Source organism: Aythya fuligula, chromosome 28 (genome assembly GCF_009819795.1).
Source record: "Aythya fuligula isolate bAytFul2 chromosome 28, bAytFul2.pri, whole genome shotgun sequence".
Classification (NCBI taxonomy): domain Eukaryota; kingdom Metazoa; phylum Chordata; class Aves; order Anseriformes; family Anatidae; genus Aythya; species Aythya fuligula.
In genome coordinates this window covers 1,935,165-1,951,809 of record NC_045586.1, presented here as the reverse complement: position 1 = coordinate 1,951,809, position 16,645 = coordinate 1,935,165, and the positions used below count along the sequence as shown (strand labels likewise).

The following is a 16,645-nucleotide window of genomic DNA, read 5'->3' as shown; positions in this document are numbered from 1 at the left end:
CAGCAGCCCTCCAAGGCACGTGCCCAGGAGTGTAGTGGGGTCACTGCGGCAGCGCTGGTGTGGGTGGCCCAGCCTCTGCCCCAGCACCTCTGAGCTCCGGTCCAGCCACCGCGCGCAGCGCCCGGCACATACCCGGGCTGGCTTCGCTTGTCTTAGTCCTATATAAAAAGCTTTGGCAAAAAAGGCATCAGCTAGAGAGCTATTAAACTACGATCTCTTCCTGCATTGCTGCTCGGTAAACACGATTCGTCGGTGTCTTTGGCTGAAGTTTTAAAAAAAGTTGTGAAGCTGAAAAGCTTTTTCTTTTTTATAGAAATAGATTTTTTTTCTTTACAAAAAAAAAAGCATCTTTTAGCATTTTTAATATATATATATATAAAATTCCTGCTATAGAAAACAAAAATTTCAACCTTGGTTTTGATATCTTCTTCTTCTTTTTTTTTTTTAAAGGAAAACAAAACAAAAAAAAAATCTTTTGCTTTGGGAATAAACTAGCTCGAGATGGCCAGGAAACACAGGAATGGTGCCACAGAGTTACATGATGCTGCAGTTTTGCGGGGCCTGAGCCTGGGAGGAAGTGGAGAGAAGAAAAGAAACGAAACCACGGCGTTACCCTCCGCTCGCTGCGGCCGCCCAGGCGACGCCAGGCGGCAGCATCCAAGCGGGACCGCGCGGGTGCCACGATGCCCGAGGAGCCCCCGGCACCCTTTAACCCACTGACCTGCCGGCGAGGGCTGGAGCTGCCCAGGATGTAGGACCTGGTCACCAAGTTTTCCCCGAGGCCGCTGCCACCTCCGGAGCCTCCGACGCTGCGGTAGCTGCGGGTGACAGTCACGCTGGAGGAGGAGCCCGAGGACATGGAGCTGAGGCCGGCGTTCTGCGAGCCCGACTTGTCGGCTGGCTGACCGCAGCTGCTGCACACCACCGTGCGCGAGCGCAGGTTGTACTCGCCGGGGTCCCCGGAGTCACCGCAGCTGCCCTGGATGGGGACGAACAGAAAAAAAACCAGCCCTGAGCGCCCGCCTGAGTGCCTGCTGCCTCAAGCATCCCGCCCTGAGCACGGCAGCGGCACCAGAGTTTGGTGCCGGGCTCTGAAATAATCCCCCCAAAATCCCAAATCATTGGGTTTGGGTCTGGCGCACGGCACAGGGTGGGTGCTGACCCCCACCACGCTGCTGCTCGCAGCCCCAGGCTCTCCACGTGCTGCAGGAGGTGTTTCCACCACACTTGCCCTGTGCTCAGAGCGTCCTCTTCCTCAATGCCTGGCACAGCCCCCGCTGATGGCTTTCCAAAAGGAAATTTGCTCTTGGAAAGGACTCAGGGCCCAGCAGAGCTGGGTCCTCGGGGGCACCTGGGTTCTGCATCCAGGGATAATCGATGCTGGGCTTGGCAGGGCTCTTCCCACCCAGAGCAATTCCCAGGCAGTGGATCCAGAAGCCTCCAGCAGTTGTTTTTTTATCGAGGAAGGACAGAGGCACCTCTGGATCCGGCCCAGAGCCCTCACGAAGTGCAGAGGATGGTGCGAGTGCCACCAAGAGGTGGCATCCATCGGCCTCCCACCACCTCACCCTTCATCCCCAGCCAGGCAGGGCCCAGCTCAGCCTCTCTGCCAGCTCCTCCCTGCTGCTCCACAGCGAGCCGAGGCCCCTCTAGCTCGGAGATGTCTTCCAAAAAGACCTGCAGAGCCTCTTCCATCTCCTCCAGGTGCCTCTGTTCTTCTTTTGGTGGTTTCCAAAGCACCCTCCCACCTGCCTGCTGCTGCCGGGCCAGATTCTGCCTGGTTTTGAGCTGCCCCCGACCTCGACCAGGTCCGAGTTGGGCTTCCCCAACACCCCCTGACGAGAGGCGAGCGCGGCACTCACGTGGTGGTGGCGGTGGCCGGTTTCGTCATCCTCGTCGTCGTCTTCGTTGTTGATGATCACGGTGCGGACCAGCTTCCGCATGGCCACCTCCTGGAGCGGAGAGAATCCCAGAATTATTAGGGTTGGAGAAGATCTCCAAGCTCACCTGGTCCGACATCCCCCTACCACCAATGTCACCAATAAACCACGTCCCCAAGCACCACGTCCAACCTCTCCTTGAGCACCCCCAGGGACGGTGACCCCACCACCTCCCCGGGCAACCCATCCCAACGCCTGGCTGCTCTTCCTGAGCAGAAATATCTCCTCATTTCCAACCTGAACCCCCCCCCCGGCACAACTTGAGGCCATTCCCTCTGGTTAACTGTGAGAAGAGGCCGCCCCCAGCTCCCCACCCCTTCCTTTTGGATAGTTGGAGAGAGCAATGAGGTCTCCCCTTTCTAAAGAGCTTGCAGCACCCCAGCCGTGGCAGCAGTCCCGACACATTTCAGGGACCATCGTAGAGCAGCTCGGGTTGGAAGGGACCCCAAAAACGATCTGTTTGTGTCCCACCCGTCCCCCCCAGGCTCTCACCTCCCCGTTGGAGTTGATGAGGGCAGTGCGCAGGCTGTCCCCGCAGCCCCAGCTGCTCTGGTTCTTCCACACCATGTCGGTGGGGGGGCTGTGGGTCGCCCCGGCCCCCGAGGCCCAGATCTGGGGAGGAAAGCACGGAGAAAACGAAGGGCTCAGGACCCTGGGGCCGTGGGTTGCCCCCCCGCCCCACCGAGGAGCCATCAGGAGAGACTCACCGTGACCGTCTGGCCAGCCTTCAAGGTGAACCTCGGGGGGAAGCGGTAGGTGATGACGGGGTCGTCCCCGTTCTGCCTCTTGATCTGCCAGTTCCCTATCGCCTGGTCCTGCGACAGCAAAAACAACACCCTTCAGACCCCACCGCCTCCTCCCCACCCTGGGGGCTGAGATAAAACGCTGGTGAAGCCCCGGGACCCTCCTGGAGGTGTACCCACCTCGTTGGATTTGTTCTTCAGACGGACGAAGCGGCCCTCCAGGTCCACCTCCTCCACACCGATGCGGCCACTTGTCCGGGCATGGTGGGAGAAGCTGGTCCGGCTCTCGCTGTCCTCCAGCTTCCTCTTCTTGGACGAGCTCGAGCCGGAGAAGTGGATCCCGTGTCCTTTGTGGGAGGACGGGCTGGGGGACAGCCTCAACCTGGGCAGGAAAAAGCACGAAGGAGCCCGTGAGGATGCGAGGGCTGGGACCTGTGCCCTACCTGGGGCACCCGGGGCAGCGATTCCCACCCACCTCTCCTCCTCGCCCTCCAGCAGCTTGCGGTAGGCATTGATCTCCATGTCCAGAGCCAGCTTGATGTCCAGCAGCTCCTGGTACTCGTCCAGCTGCTGCTGCATGCGTGCCCGCATCTCGGCCATCTCCCGGTCCTTGTCGGCGAGCAGGCGCCGGTTGGTCTCGCGCTCCCGGGACAGGGCGTCCTCCAAATCGTGCAGCTTCGCCTCCTTGGCAGCCAACTGAGCAGGGAGAGAAGGTCAGGGCGGCCACCACGCCTGGGGTCGTCCACGCGAGGGGACCAGCCCGGGGCGGGGGACAAGCTGGGGAGCCCCTCGGTCCCCACTCACCTGCTTCTGCAGGTGGCTGACTTCGGAGGAGAGGCTGTCGATGCGGATGCGGACTTGCTGCAGCTCTTCGTGGGCAGCTCCTGCGATGTTGCTGTTCCTCTCGGCAGACTGCTTGGCGTTCTCCAGCTGGACGGGGGCACAAGGAGGTTAAAGCCCCCGCTGCCCTCCATCCACCGGCGCCCCAGGAGGCGGAGGAAAAGCCACGGAGCAAAACCTGAGCGTGAGGAAGGGCTGGAAAGGGGCACGGCCGCTGCTCACCTTCGCGCTGTAGGTCTTCTCCAGCTCTTCCTTGTACTGCTTGATCTGGTTCTCGTGCTGTCTCCGCAGGTCCTGCAGGGCCTCGGACAGCTTGCTCTCAAACTCCTGCTGCCGCCCGTTGTCGATCTCCACCAGCCGGGTCTCGTGGCGGCGTTTGGTCTCCCGCAGCTCCTGGGGACGGGGCAGGAGACACGGGGTCAGCTGGGGGTGGCACCAGCTCGGGGAGAGGGGCTGGAGATGTGGCGTGCGGGGCTTGCCCCGAGCACGCTGCCTGGATCAGCCTTCTGCAGGGAGGCACCGGCAGGGAATTCACCCTGCACACCCCCCAGGGCAGCTCTGCCTGCTTCTCACCTCGCTGTAGATGTTCTTCTGGAACTCGAGCTCTTCCTTCAGCGTCTGCAGCCGGTTCTCAGCATCCACCCGGCGCAGCATCTCGTCCTGCAGCTGCTTCTTAGCCTCGTTCCAGGCGCTTTCCAGCTGTGGAAAGAGAGGGACCGTCACTGCCTGCACCCGGGGCCAGCCCAGCTTGGCCTCCAGCTCCTCCACCCCACAGCCCCAGCACATGGGGGACGGCTTCAGGGGTCCCCGAGGGGGACAGGGACGGTTCCACCACTGCTCACCTTGGCCACCTGTGCCCTCAGGTCCCTCACTTCAGCCTCCAGGTTCCTCTTCTCACTCAGGGCGGTGGAGAGCGCAGCCTCCTTGGAGTTGAGCAGCGCCTCCAGGTCCTTGAGGCGCGCCTGGGCGGACAGCAGGTCCCCTTCCTTCTTGGCATTGCTGCGAGGCACCGAGAAAAGCGTTGGTGATTAGGGGGGGGTCACCACCCTGCAGCTGCGCCCCTCCGCTCGCCCCCCAGCATCACCGCAGGGTTGAGGCTGGAGCGCGCCCTGCGCGCACCCGCTAGGGGTCACTGCGAGCCCGGCTGAGCCGGAGGTGCCGTGGGGGGGTCACCAGCCGTGTCCCCCCCTTTTTTCCCCTTAACTCCAAGCCCTCTGACAGCAAGGTCAAGGCCGGCTCTCGCAGGCAGCAGGCGCATCGCTGCGGAGCCGGGGAACCTGAGCCGAGCGAAGCGAAAGGCAGCCCGGCGCTATTTTGGTCGGGTCTATAAAAAGAAAAAGAAAAAGAGGCACAGGGAGGGCGTCGACACCACCAAGTTTGCACCCTCGGCTCCTGAACGTGGAGCCCCCGCTGCCCACCAAGTGGGGTGGACGAGGGACGGAGCCGGCCGCGGTGGCCACACGGTGGGCGAGCAACGGCCACGTGCCGGCGAGCGCCTCCGGACATTCCTGGGGCAGCGAGCGTGCACCCACGCCGTTAGATCATGGGTAAAGTTAGACACGGCGCTGAGCCTGCCCCAGCTGCAGGATCTGGCCCGGGTAGGACGGGGATCACCAAAAAACAGGCACTGGGGAGCCGTTCGCCACCCTCCGCGGCGGGGCGAGAAGGGACTGGTGACCCCGACACCTCTCAGCCTATGTGGATTTTCCTGCATTTCCTTTTTCTTCACCAGGACATTGTTTGGAGACTTTTACACCTCTCAAAGCCCGGCCACACTCGAGCAGCCCCACAAGCCAGCCCAGCACCCCATTTTGTGGCTCGGTTTGCCAGGGCCGGCCGCCCAAGCGCTGTGCCGGGGGGGGGGGGGTTCTGCCTGCGCACCACCACGCTCCTTCCATGCCAGTGACTCATAGGAGAAAAATGCCATCTGGGAGCCGAGCCCGAGCCTCCTCGGCTGAGCACAAACACCCCTGGAGGTTGAGCTTTCCCAGCTGGCAGCAGCTCGCCCTCGCAGCCAGCGTGGCTGGCTCGTTGGCCACCGCTGGCACGGTTTAATCCTGCTTCCCCTGATCGAGTTAATCGCTGCTTAACTCCGCGGAGAGCTCTGCCTTTGCTTTTTTGCATCTGGAGCTCTTTGCTCTTCCTTTGAGGGACCGATTCAGGCACTGCTTGGGCTGTTTGGGTGCAGGGCTGGGCATGTCCTGCAGCCTACAGCTCTTCAGGGGACACCACCGGCACCATCAGTGATTGAAAGAGGGAGGGGAGGATGCCAAGTGGATGGCCACATTCCTGTCTGCACAATGATTAACAGGTTTGCACTCTCCAGGGACCTGCAGGGCTCAGGGGAGGACCTGTTGGTGCCTGGAAAGCCCCGAAGTAAATCCCAGAAGACCCGAGAACAAAACACTTGTCCTGAAAACCTCCCCCCATCATCCCGGGTGAGGCTGGAGAAGAGCGGAGAGGGGAGCTCGGAGCCCAGCCTGGGCCACATGAGGCTCTGGGGGACCTGAGCATCTCCCCAAAACTCCGGCACCTCTGGGTGAGCTCCCCCCTGGACCCAGCTCACCCCTGCTCCAGCCCAGCCAGGGTTTGGGGTTTCCCTTGCCCCCCCATGGCCGCTGCCTCCTGACGGGTCCTGTTATTTCCCCTGCAGCCTCTCGGCTCCAGCTGACGGCGGGCTAAAAATAAGAACGCTTAGGGCAGCTGCGCCGCTCCCACCTCCCTAAGCAGGGAGACAAGAGGGGATGGAGGGGGCTGTCGGTCTCCCCATCCTGCCCACGGCAGCCTGAAGGATCCCAAATTCTCCACCGGGCAGAAGGGAAGCGCGGGTGGCACCCCGAAGGGCCCCCCCCATGCCCGGAGAACCAAGCCAGTGAAAAAGAAGCATTTATCAAAGCCCAGGGCGGAAAGATGCAACGGAGGCAGCAAATCCTCGAGCAACAAATGTCTCGGGAGAAAAAGATGGAGGGAGAAGGGGGCCTCAAGGCGGTTTTATTTTTAGCCTTTAAAAGCAGGAAGGAGAAAAAAAAAAGAAAATTGCAGCCGAGCTGCCAGAAAATGCAAACATTAATGGAAAGTTGGATCTGCTCTGCCTGTGCTTAACGCAGACACGGGGAAGAGCCCGGCCTCGGAGCGGGCTGCAGCTGAAGGGGCCCCAGGGTGCGTGGTCCCTGTGCCCAGGCACAGATCCGCCGCTTTTCCCCCCAAATCCCAGCCCAAGGCTCAGCCCAGCGGCTCCGGGCTCCCCTCTAGAAAGTTTGAGAGAGTTTGGAGCCGTCGGGGCTCACGGGAGGAGGCAACCAAACGGCTTTGGGCACGTGCGCCGGGCTGGCCAGCGAGCCAAAAACCCCGCTAAGCCCACGTCGGGAAACACCCTTCGGTTTCTCCCGGCCCAGACAAATCACACCGAGACGTTTCGGAAGCTCCCACGGACCCAGCAGCTCCTGCTGGGCTGCTGGAAGGGACCCAGCACAGTGGGAGAAGCGGGCGTTCCCCCGCCTCCGAATCGCAGCCGCCCCACCCTGGGGACCTCGCGGGCTCGTGCTGGCTTTTGCCACCCGTCTCTCCATCCCCTGCACGTCTGCAAAGCCCCTGGGGAATTCGGTTTCTCGCCTCGCCACGGGGCTGGGGGGCACGCTGTGCCAGGAAAGGCTCACGCTGTACTGATGGGTTGGGAAACTGAGGCACGGAGCAGCGCGGGGTGCCCAGGGAGCTTGGTGAAGGATCTGGTTAATGGGAGGACCCGGAAAAAGTGCTCTGCCCCCGTCTTGGGTTTGCTGCTGTGCACGGTGCTGCCTCTGGCATCGAGGATCTGTTCCTCATCCCAGGGATCTGCCCCCACTCCAGGGATCTGTTCCCACCCTAGGGATCTGTCCCCATCCTACAGATCTGTTCCCATCCTAGGGATCTGTTCCCCACCCCAGGGGTCCACACCCGCCCCAGGGATCTGTATGCACCCCAGGGATCTGCCCCCATCCCATGGATCTGTCCCCATCTCAGGGATCCACACCCATCCCAGGGATCTGCCCCCATCCCAGGGACTTGTCCCCATCCCAAGGATCTGCCCCCGCCCCAAGGATCTGTTCCCCACCCCAGGGATCTGTCCCCACCCCAGGGATCTGCCCCACATCCCGGGGGGCTGGCAGGCACAGCGGGAGGAGATGTGGGCTGGGAGAACCTCGGCGGTGGGGCACTGGGAATGCGGCCGAGCCGCTTCTCCCAGCTCCTGACTCATCGGCGCTTGGCGGGGCCGTCGCCAAATCACCAGGATAAACAGGGGCTGGTCTCCTAGCAGGGAACTGTAAATAGCCAGCGCGACGTATAGGGAGGACCGACATCTGCACACAGCCAGCATCCTGTTAGGCACCAGACCCCGGTGCCAAACGGCAGCCAGGGGATCCCGGTGCCGGCGGCGTTCGAGGTTGTGTGGAAACGGCCCCCGCCCGCCGGCACCCGCGGTGCCAAAATCCCTTCCCGGGGCCAGGGCTGGTGCCAGCCACGCTGCACGGCCCCGGCACGCTCGTCCCCTGTGGCCAAAGGGCTCGGCTGCACGTGGCCAGAGCAAAGAGCTCGTGAGAGCTGGGGTTCCCCAGCCCCAGTTCGGGATCTGGTCCTTCCCTGCATCCCCCAACTGACCCCAAAGCACTGCTCCTCTGGGGTTCACAGGGATGCCAAGGCAGCTCGCCACTGGCACGGGGGGGATGTTGTGGCCATTTCGGGCTCCCAAAATCTTGGTCATCCCCGTCCCACCTCAAATCCCATCCCCAGGAGCTTTGCTTGGAGCACTGGGCACACAAAACCCTGCACAACGGGACCCGAGTCCAGCCAGGATTTGTGGCCATCAGCCACAAACCCCCCGCGCCCACACCCCTCTCCATGCAGCCTCGCCTCTCACAACAGGGGAAAAAGCAATTTGTGTCCGTTGGCGCTCTGAAACCTCAACACAACTGACCACAGCGGGGGCTGGAGGGTTTCTTCCCCCTCCCTTGCTATTTAAAAAGGGGGGAAACAAGCTGGCAAAGCATCGAGCTCACTGAAAAGCCCGGCGCAGCCCGTGCCGCTTGGGAGCCCCGGTGTCACTCGTTCCCTTTCCCGTCTGCCTGCGCCAGTGCCGATGACTCACCCCAGCCCTTGCCGGCGGCACGAAATGGAAATCCCAAGTCACCGAGCGCCGACGTTGCTGTTTGGGCTGAGCCCCCCCCCTAGTAACAGAAGGGCTCGTGGTTTTGGTGGCAGTGCTGGATAGAAAAGGGGGAGGTTTTGCTGGTACCCCTGGATCGGGATGGGGCCAGGCTCCTCGCTGCCCACCCCGCACGATCGAGGGCCACGGAGGAGTTTTGCGGGAGGTGTCAATCCTATAAACTGCCTGCACAGAGGACGGGCAGGATTTATCCTCCGCGGCCACTCAACCCTGGGAAAACAGCTTCCAAACGGGTCTGCTGCTGGCTCGCCGCCTGCGAAGCTCCTTCCACTGCTGCTTTAACCACTGCAGGGTGCAGCGAGCCGCAGAAGGAGGATGCAAGGGGATGAAAAGAGCTGGGAAAGAGCAAGCGAGCATCAGCTGCTGGAAGGCGGCGGAGCTGGGGAGCACACACGGCCCCCCCAGAGCCGCCGGTGCTGCCAGCGGCCGCGCCTCGTGCCATCCGGAGACGTGCAAGCAAAGCGAGGACAGGATTTCCCTCTCCATTCCTGGCTTTGCCACCAAGCCCTGGGTTTTCTGCGGCTCCGACACCCAGCTGGGTAGGCTGGGGCTTCCAAAGGCAGGGCCGTTTCCTACGCCGGCAAAAAAAAACTTGTGGTTCCCATCGTAAAAAAACGGCAAAACCTTCAAAACCCTGAACGTCTCCACTCCTCTGCAAACTGCAGCCAAACGCTGCTCCCTTCCCAACTTGCCAGCCGTGTCACGCACATGGCACTGCCCCAACCACCACCGAAAGGATGGAGACGAAGCGTATGTTCCCAGATTTTCCTCTGGGGGCTTGATTATGAGGGTAGGGCTTATAATTGAGGTTAAAAAAAAAGGGAGCTGAGTCACTCCCGTTGAACACATCTGTGGGGTTGGGAGCGCTGGGGGGGTGGCAGCTGGCAATGTGGGGCAGGAGAGGAGCGGGAATGCAAATCCTGGCCCCACGAACCGGGAACTGCGGCCGCCACCAGGCAAATCGGGTGGCTGAGCCCCACGGAGCAGCAAAGGGAGCAGGACCCCGGAGAGGGGAAGCAGGGAGCGAGCTCGAGCTCTCCTCTCCAGCAGCTCGCCCCATTTTCCATAAATCTGGGTACGCAAAACTGCCGGAGAGCAAAATTTGCTTGAAAAACAATGCAGGGGATTGTTGGATTCAGCTGCCACCCATCGACCTGGGAACAAAAGGCTTTGCTATGCGGGCTCCCCGGGCACAGATAAAGGCAGGCGAGGTGTTTACTCTGCCCCAAGGCCGACTGCGGGTTTACTCGGAGGCAGCAGGGCCTGGAACTGCCTCGTTCGCCCCCTCTGGCAACTGAGACCCTGCCCCTGGCCACGCTGCCACTGCTGGGGAGGGTCCGAATCTGGTGGCACTGGGAAAACGCACCCGGGTGGCAGAGCGCAGGAGATGATCCCAGCACCTCTGCGGCTGTGCCAGGCTGAAACCTGGCCGTGGCCAGCTCAAGAGCTGCAAATCGCAGAGCCAGAGCCCCAGCCCAGCAGCTTTTTGCAGGGGGGGGGCAGAGGAACCGAGGCTGGCTCGCACGAAGCGATGCCGCCCGCTCGCCGGGACGCACGCTGCGGGTTTGGGTCTCGGCCCCGCAGTTGGGGGTGCAGGGCACAAGCCAGCCTGTAAAAGCAAGGAGCCAGCTCCCCAGCAGCAAAACCACTGCAAAAAGTCTTGGGTTTGCAAAAAAAAAAACAAAAAAAACACCAAAAAACCCTGATTTCTCCTAGGGCTACAGGGAGAGAGCTGGGGGAGCGAGCCCGGCGCGACGCCCTGCGGGGCCACGTCCCTGCACCCCACAGACCCCCCTGGCACGTGAGCTGCCGTGGCACCAGGAAGGAAGGGGCAGGCGAGTGTGGTTGATGGAGTGGCCGGGGCCTCCCGAAAAAGGCAGAGGAGCCCGGCCCAGCTGCACCCAGCCTCAGCCCCGGGGCTCAGCGTGACTCACGGCCCCACTCCATGCCTCCTCCTGCCTCCCAGCCCTGCGGAGGCCGGGGTTTAAACACCCCCAGAGAGAGCCTGGGCTGTTATCTGGGTGGCTCAGAGCTGGGACTTTTTAAGAGCGTGGCCAAAATGATGTTAAATAAACCCCCCGAAGCGGGGCTGGTGTGCTCAGCCCCCATCCGAGCCTCGGCGGGGAGCCCCGGGGTGGGCACAGGACGAGGACGTGGAGGTTGGAAGCAGGAGCAAGCGGCCGGGGTGGCCCCGCTGTCGCATGCACCCCCCTGGAGACCTGCTGGGGAGCTGCTCGTGGCCTTGATAAAAGAATTCGAAAGCTCCAGGAAAGCCCTCGACCCAACCCTGGCATATCTTGGCACGGATATGGCCCCATCACCTGCGGCGCCGCACCCCTGTAATCGAGCCCTGTGAAGTGAGGTTTCGGACACGTGCCCAGACCGTTGGGGTACTTTGTCCTGCCGACAGTGCACTTTTCAGCCCCGAACGGTGCAAAGAACGTGGCAGAAGAACTGGATGAGCCGAAAGGCCCTGCTCGCAGCACCCCCTTGTCCTTGTCGACGGGGAAAGGAACCGGGATCGCAGCAAACCAAGGCGCAGTCGGGCGCTGACTCAGCAGCACCCGCAACGGAGGAACCCTGACCCCAGCCGGGTTTTGTGGTGTCTGTGGGGTGGGTTCAATGTACCTCAACCCATTTTCCACCCCAAGCAGCCTCTCCCAAGTCCCCGTAGCCCTCGGGGACAGCGCAAGGGCTGCAGCTGCCACCGTGGCACGGGGGGGGGAGCGCAGGGCACCCCCAGCAGTTGTTCAGCCTCACACTGGGGCCATTCAGCTCTCGGTTGGATGGGAGAAGAGCAGGGCAGGTGGGAAGCCAACCCACATCACCCTGGCCTTAGGAAGCGTGCCGAACCGATGGGCTTAAGGAAGGGCACAAATGGAGGGCAGGGGAGGGGGCTGCAGCCAGGGCTGGGGGTGATTTCCAGCTCCCACCCCCCCCCCCAGGCTCCCTGGGGATCCTTCCCATGCCAGCCCTGGCTTTGGATGGGACCCAAGGGAGAGCTCCTGCGGCTTCCTCCTGTCCTGGTTGGCAGCAGCAGGGAAGGAAACTGCAGCTCCCAGCGGGAACAAATTTAAGCAAAAAAAAATAATAAATAAAAATAAAAATAAAGGAGCTGGCAGGAGCCCGGCGGCCCCACCCCAACTCCCCTCGCGTGCCTCTGCCGAGTGCAGCTCCAGGAAAAGGCTCGCGCTGCCGCCAGGCTCTGAAATTTCGGCGTTAATGGGATCCAGAGAGCTGGAGTGACGTGAGCGAGGCCGAAAAACACGGCCAGGGTGGGCTGGGACCCGCTGCGCGGGGTGGGCGCTTCCCCGAGCCAGGAGCTGCGGCCCCGTGCCAAAACCAGCCCCGTTCCTCTGCGATCGCCCCCTCTTCAGCCCCCGGTTTTGGGGCTGAGAAACGCCGAAAGCGACAGGATTTCCTCCCGTCCTGCTGATCCCTGTTACGAGGAACAGGCAGGGAGTGGGGCTGCAAAACGAAAGCGCCGCGGCGATTTCCTCCGCCTGCTGACCGCGCAGGGAGCCTGGAGCGAAGGGGGGGGGGGACGGGTGCTTGTGGGGGTGAAAAAAATAACCCCAGTGCCGCTGGGAACACGGCAGCGTGGCTAAAAGCAAGCAGCAGCCTCGGAGCAGAGTGGGTTTTGCTGCAGAACCCCTTGGCCAGGCTGAGGAAAGGTGTAGGGGGGGAGAAAAAACAAGTGCTGGGGAGCTGGAGCCGAGGGGTCGGTGGCAAAGCATGGGCAGAGGAACCCGGGAGGGGCTGGGGGCTTGGGGCAGCCCCAGAGCGGTGGCGCCGCCGGCTCCTTGCAAGCATCGGGGCCGCACAAAGCGGTTTTTGTGTGCTCCAAAAGGGCAGGTCCCGCTGCTGGCATCTGTGGGGTCAGGGGAAGCAGCCCCCGAGCTGGAGGTTTCTCCCCACGCCAAACGTGCCGGGAGAAAGAAGGCGGCTGCGCGGCACGGGCAGCACCAGCTCACGGGGACGTGGCTGCTTTCCGTCTCCACCGGCCTCTGGGGTCACCAGGAAGAACTCGCCGCGGGCAAAATCCAGCCCAGCATCGAACAGGGCAAATTCCACCCCTGCCACCTGCGGGGCTGGAACCAGGGGGGGGCTGCAGGGGTGACCCCAGCCCCTTCCAGCTCTGCCACCGTGGGGCTTGGTTGCTCTGCCCTTAGCAAGCTTCCCCCCTCGCCAGCTTTGGAAGACGGGAGATTGTTATTACTAATTATTATTATTATTATTATTTTTCTCCTCATTAAGGCCCGGGATGAGATCTGGGCCCGTGGAGGAAGAGACGCTGCCAAGGCACCGACTTAATCGGGTTAGGGGCTGCAATTCAGGAAACCATCGCTCATCAGCCGCGCTCCTAACAAGGGCCTGGTTCCTGTTTCGGAGGGAGCTGTCTGCGGCACAGCCGGCCCTCACCCGTGGGGCTCTGGAAACCTGGGGGCTCCTCTCCCGGGGCACCCAAGGGCCGTATCCGTACCCCCCTGTGCTCCCTGATGGGGGCTTACAAACGGTCTGCACCCCATAAACCCGGGGCTGATGCGCAGACCCTGCTCCAGAGGGACCCCGTGCCCCACGAGACCCCCCAAAATCACAGGATGGGGACACCGGCGACACCCTAAACACCGTGCTTTTGGCCCAATCCTGGCTCGCCACATGGATCTGGAAAAAAAAAAAAAAAAAAAGGGAGTCTCCAGGCATTGCCAGCACCCGTGAGTCACGCACGGGCTGTCCTCGCCGCACCCCACGCCTTACACGCAGCACAACCGGCCCCATATCGGGCTGGGAGCCGAGAGGGAAGCCCAGACGCTGGGGACACCGGTGCCACCGGACCCCACGGGGCAGCCACTGGCACCCCAGCGTCACCCGCAGGACCCTTGGGTGCCTCTCTGCAGCGCAAGCATCCCTTTGTGTGTGCACACCCAAGGGCGAGGGGGCTGCTCGCACGCCCTCGCCTCGTGTCCCCCCCCCCCCGGCACGGAGCCCCCGCTGACTCAGACACGCCGGGCACCCTGCCCAGGGCTCGGCTCGCCGCCCCCCTGGCCCTGCACAGCCCAGACAACCCCAAGCGAGGGCTGTGGTGGGGCTGTGGGCGCTGATAATGAGGACCGGGGCGCCTGCCCCGCCGGAGATACGCGGCACGGTCCCCGTTATAGATGTGCCGGGTGCCACCGGCGAGGCGGGCACCCCAGGGCTGACAAAAAAAGCCCCGGGGGATTTTTTTTAGGGTTATGGGGAGAGGCCCCGATGCAGCCAGCATGCGAGGGACAGCACCGGCTTCCCTGCATGGAGCTGTTCCCGTCTCATCCGCCAGGACTCGGAGACGACACGGAACAGCGCCTTTCTCCCCGGGAACCGCAACTGCAACCTGTCCTCCGAAAAAAAAACCAGAGCTGCTCACCAGGAACCCACCCCCCCAGCCTTGAGGGAGTGCTTTCCAGGTGCCTGGGGAGCATGGCCCCACTCAGGACAAAACCAAACATATTTTCGCCGAGCGGCCAGGCAGGCTGAGCACGCCACTCCCAGCCAGGCGGCGTGGGGACGGCCGCACGCCGGGCATTTTTTCCAGGCACAGCCCTCGAGAGATCGCAGCCAAGATAGTTCGGGGCTTGCATAAGGCAGCAGAAGCTTTTCCGACAGCTCAGCTCCGCATCTCGGCGGCTCCCAGCCCACGGCCCTGCCCGCCCCAAACCATCCCAAATCCCAGGGACCCCGCAGGCAGGGAGCAGGATGGGTGCAGCCGCCTTATCTGGGGACGGAGCCGCCGCAGCGCACGGGAAACCGAAAGCTAAATATAAAAACGCTGCACGGTTTTCGAGAGGCAGCTGTGGAAGGCTGAGCAGTCACTCCCTTCCCAGTAGGTAGATTATTTATGGCATATTCTGAAGAAGTTAATTTTAGCCTCGTTAGCCTATCGGGCTCAAAATGAGGCGTCCGGTAAAAGAGGCAAAGGAGCAATCGGGGGAAGAGGGATCTCGCCTGGCCATCGCCCAACACAAAACCCTGCCTTGGAGAGGGAAAGGACCCGCGGGGAACCACGGCCACGGTGCCTCCGGGTTTGGGTGCGGGGGCTGGCGGGGACAGGGGGAAGCCAGGGGCTGGTCCCCATCTGTGGGGGGGACCCACGCTGGGTGCCTGCCACAGCCCCAAGGAGGGGGGAGCAGCAGCAACCGCCGGCAGCAGAAGGCAGGGGGCATTTTTCACGGCGGGGAAGTGGCCGGGGGGGATTTGAGCCTTGAAGCAGACCCGGAGCGCGGCACCAGGCACGCGGGATGTGGGCGCTGTCCCCCCTCCCCTCCCCTCCCCTCCCCAAGCAGGGGACCCCGACAGCTCGGCACGGGGAGGGTTAAAGGCAAAACAAAACCGGAGCAGGTCCTTCAACCCGTGCCAAAGACAGCAGAGGAAAATAGGACGAGCAGGCGAGGTCTGTGGGCAGGACGGAGCCAGCTGGCTGGCACCGCTTCCCCGCTTGCGCAGGATCGCGCTTCGGAACAGCTCCAAGATGACGAACGCCCGGGGGGCCGCGAGCTCAGCACCCGACCAGCGTCGAACCGGCCCCAGGTCCCCACCACCCTCCAAGGGCATCCCGACCACCCCGGGGCGAAGATGGCGCTGCGAAACGGAGCGGGAATGCCGGGAGAAATTCCCCTCCTCTCCCGGCCCCCGCTCCAGCCGGGTCACGCGTTTCCCCCCTCTCCGTGCCCGTCCTGGATCTCCCCTGCCTCTCCCTCCCCGCTCCCCGTTCGGCTCAACCCTCCCGGGTGCTCACCGGGCTTTCAGCTCCTTGTGCTCCTCCTGGACTTTGCTGAGCTCCAGCTGCAGCCTCGCTCTCTCCTTGGCCACCGAATCCAAGGTCTTGCGGGCGTCCGCCAGCTCCGACTCGTAGGCGGCTTTGATGCCCGACACCTCGCGGCTCACCACCTCCTCCGACTCGGTGATGCGGAGCCGCAAGCCGGCGTTCTCCAGCTCCAGCGAGCGCACCTTGTCGATGTAGACGGCCAGGCGGTCGTTGAGCTCCTGCAGGTCCTCCTTCTCCTGCAGGCGGGTGATGCGGGTGGGGGACAGGGGGGTCCCCGAAGCCCCGCTGCGGGTGCTCCTCTTCTGCGAAGGCGTCGCCATGGTGCCCGGCGTCGAGGCGAAGGACACGGCACAGGACACGGCACGGGACACGGCACGGGGCCCACGCGCACCCAGCCGGCTGTCTCGGCTGCCCCTGGTCCTCCGAGTGACTTATATCCCAGCTGGGCTGTGCACCGCAGGAGGGGCTGCGAGGAGGAGGAGGAGGAGGAGGAGGAAGAGGAGGAGGGTGGAGTTTTTCGGGCACGGGGTGGAGACAGCCGGCTTGCGTCAGGCCACGGCTTGGCTTGGGAATGGCTGGAAAAGCATCCCTAGGAAAAGCAGCCCTGGGAGAGCAGCCCTGGGGTGGGCAACCCGCAGCAACCCCGTTGCGAGCCCCACACATCCCCAGCTCATGGCAGCAGCTCCCCGAGAGCCCGGCTGGGCAGTGCCAGGCTCTTGTTGCACCCCGACTGCTGACGGGGGTCCTGGGGTGCTGCAGGGTCTTGGGGTACCCCTGCTGTGGGACCCCTGGGCTGCATCAGACCCTCCAGCACCCCAAAACTGGGCTCTGGAGACCCAAAATCATGGGGGCCCTAGGGCACTGCTGGGCAACTCAAATGCAAGGCAGCAGGTCCCGCAGAACCCCGCTGCCCGGGGGAACCCCCGAGCCCCTCGGCATCAGGGGGACCCCCCTGGAGAAGGGGGTGCAGTGCTTGGTGCTCCCCCAGTTTCCCCAGCACCATTTTGCCCAGTTCCCCCAGCACTAGCTGCACCCCTTTCCTAGCCCCCGCCTCCTCTAGCCACAACCCCCCTCAGCTTTATCCTTTCTCCCGATCTCCCTGCGCTAAGATTTGAACTTC

The 16,645-nt window shown here is 62.9% G+C and overlaps 1 protein-coding gene across 1 annotated transcript; it reads right to left on the bottom strand.

The window, feature by feature from the left end:
• Positions 1-434: 434 nt before the first annotated feature.
• LMNA (lamin A/C) lies at positions 435-15,969 on the bottom strand. The gene is made up of 12 exons (XM_032204655.1): positions 15,496-15,969; positions 4,366-4,522; positions 4,097-4,222; positions 3,746-3,916; positions 3,488-3,613; positions 3,159-3,379; positions 2,864-3,065; positions 2,648-2,755; positions 2,433-2,552; positions 1,863-1,952; positions 722-979; positions 435-567 (listed from the first exon to the last, which is right to left on the bottom strand). The coding sequence occupies exons 1-12, from the start codon at positions 15,843-15,845 to the stop codon at positions 535-537; spliced, it is 1,962 nt and encodes a 653-aa protein (XP_032060546.1). The 5' UTR covers positions 15,846-15,969; the 3' UTR covers positions 435-534.
• Positions 15,970-16,645: the final 676 nt, after the last annotated feature.

Excerpts from the sequence above, each read along its gene's own strand:
- LMNA (XM_032204655.1), bottom strand. The coding sequence starts at position 15,845 with ATGGCGACGCCTTCGCAGAAGAGGAGCACCCGCAGCGGGGCTTCGGGG. Across the intron at positions 4,523-15,495 it reads CACAAGGAGCTGAAAGCCCG|CAATGCCAAGAAGGAAGGGG; the intron begins GTGAGCACCCGG and ends GGTGCCTCGCAG. Across the intron at positions 1,953-2,432 it reads TCATCAACTCCAACGGGGAG|GAGGTGGCCATGCGGAAGCT; the intron begins GTGAGAGCCTGG and ends TCTCCGCTCCAG.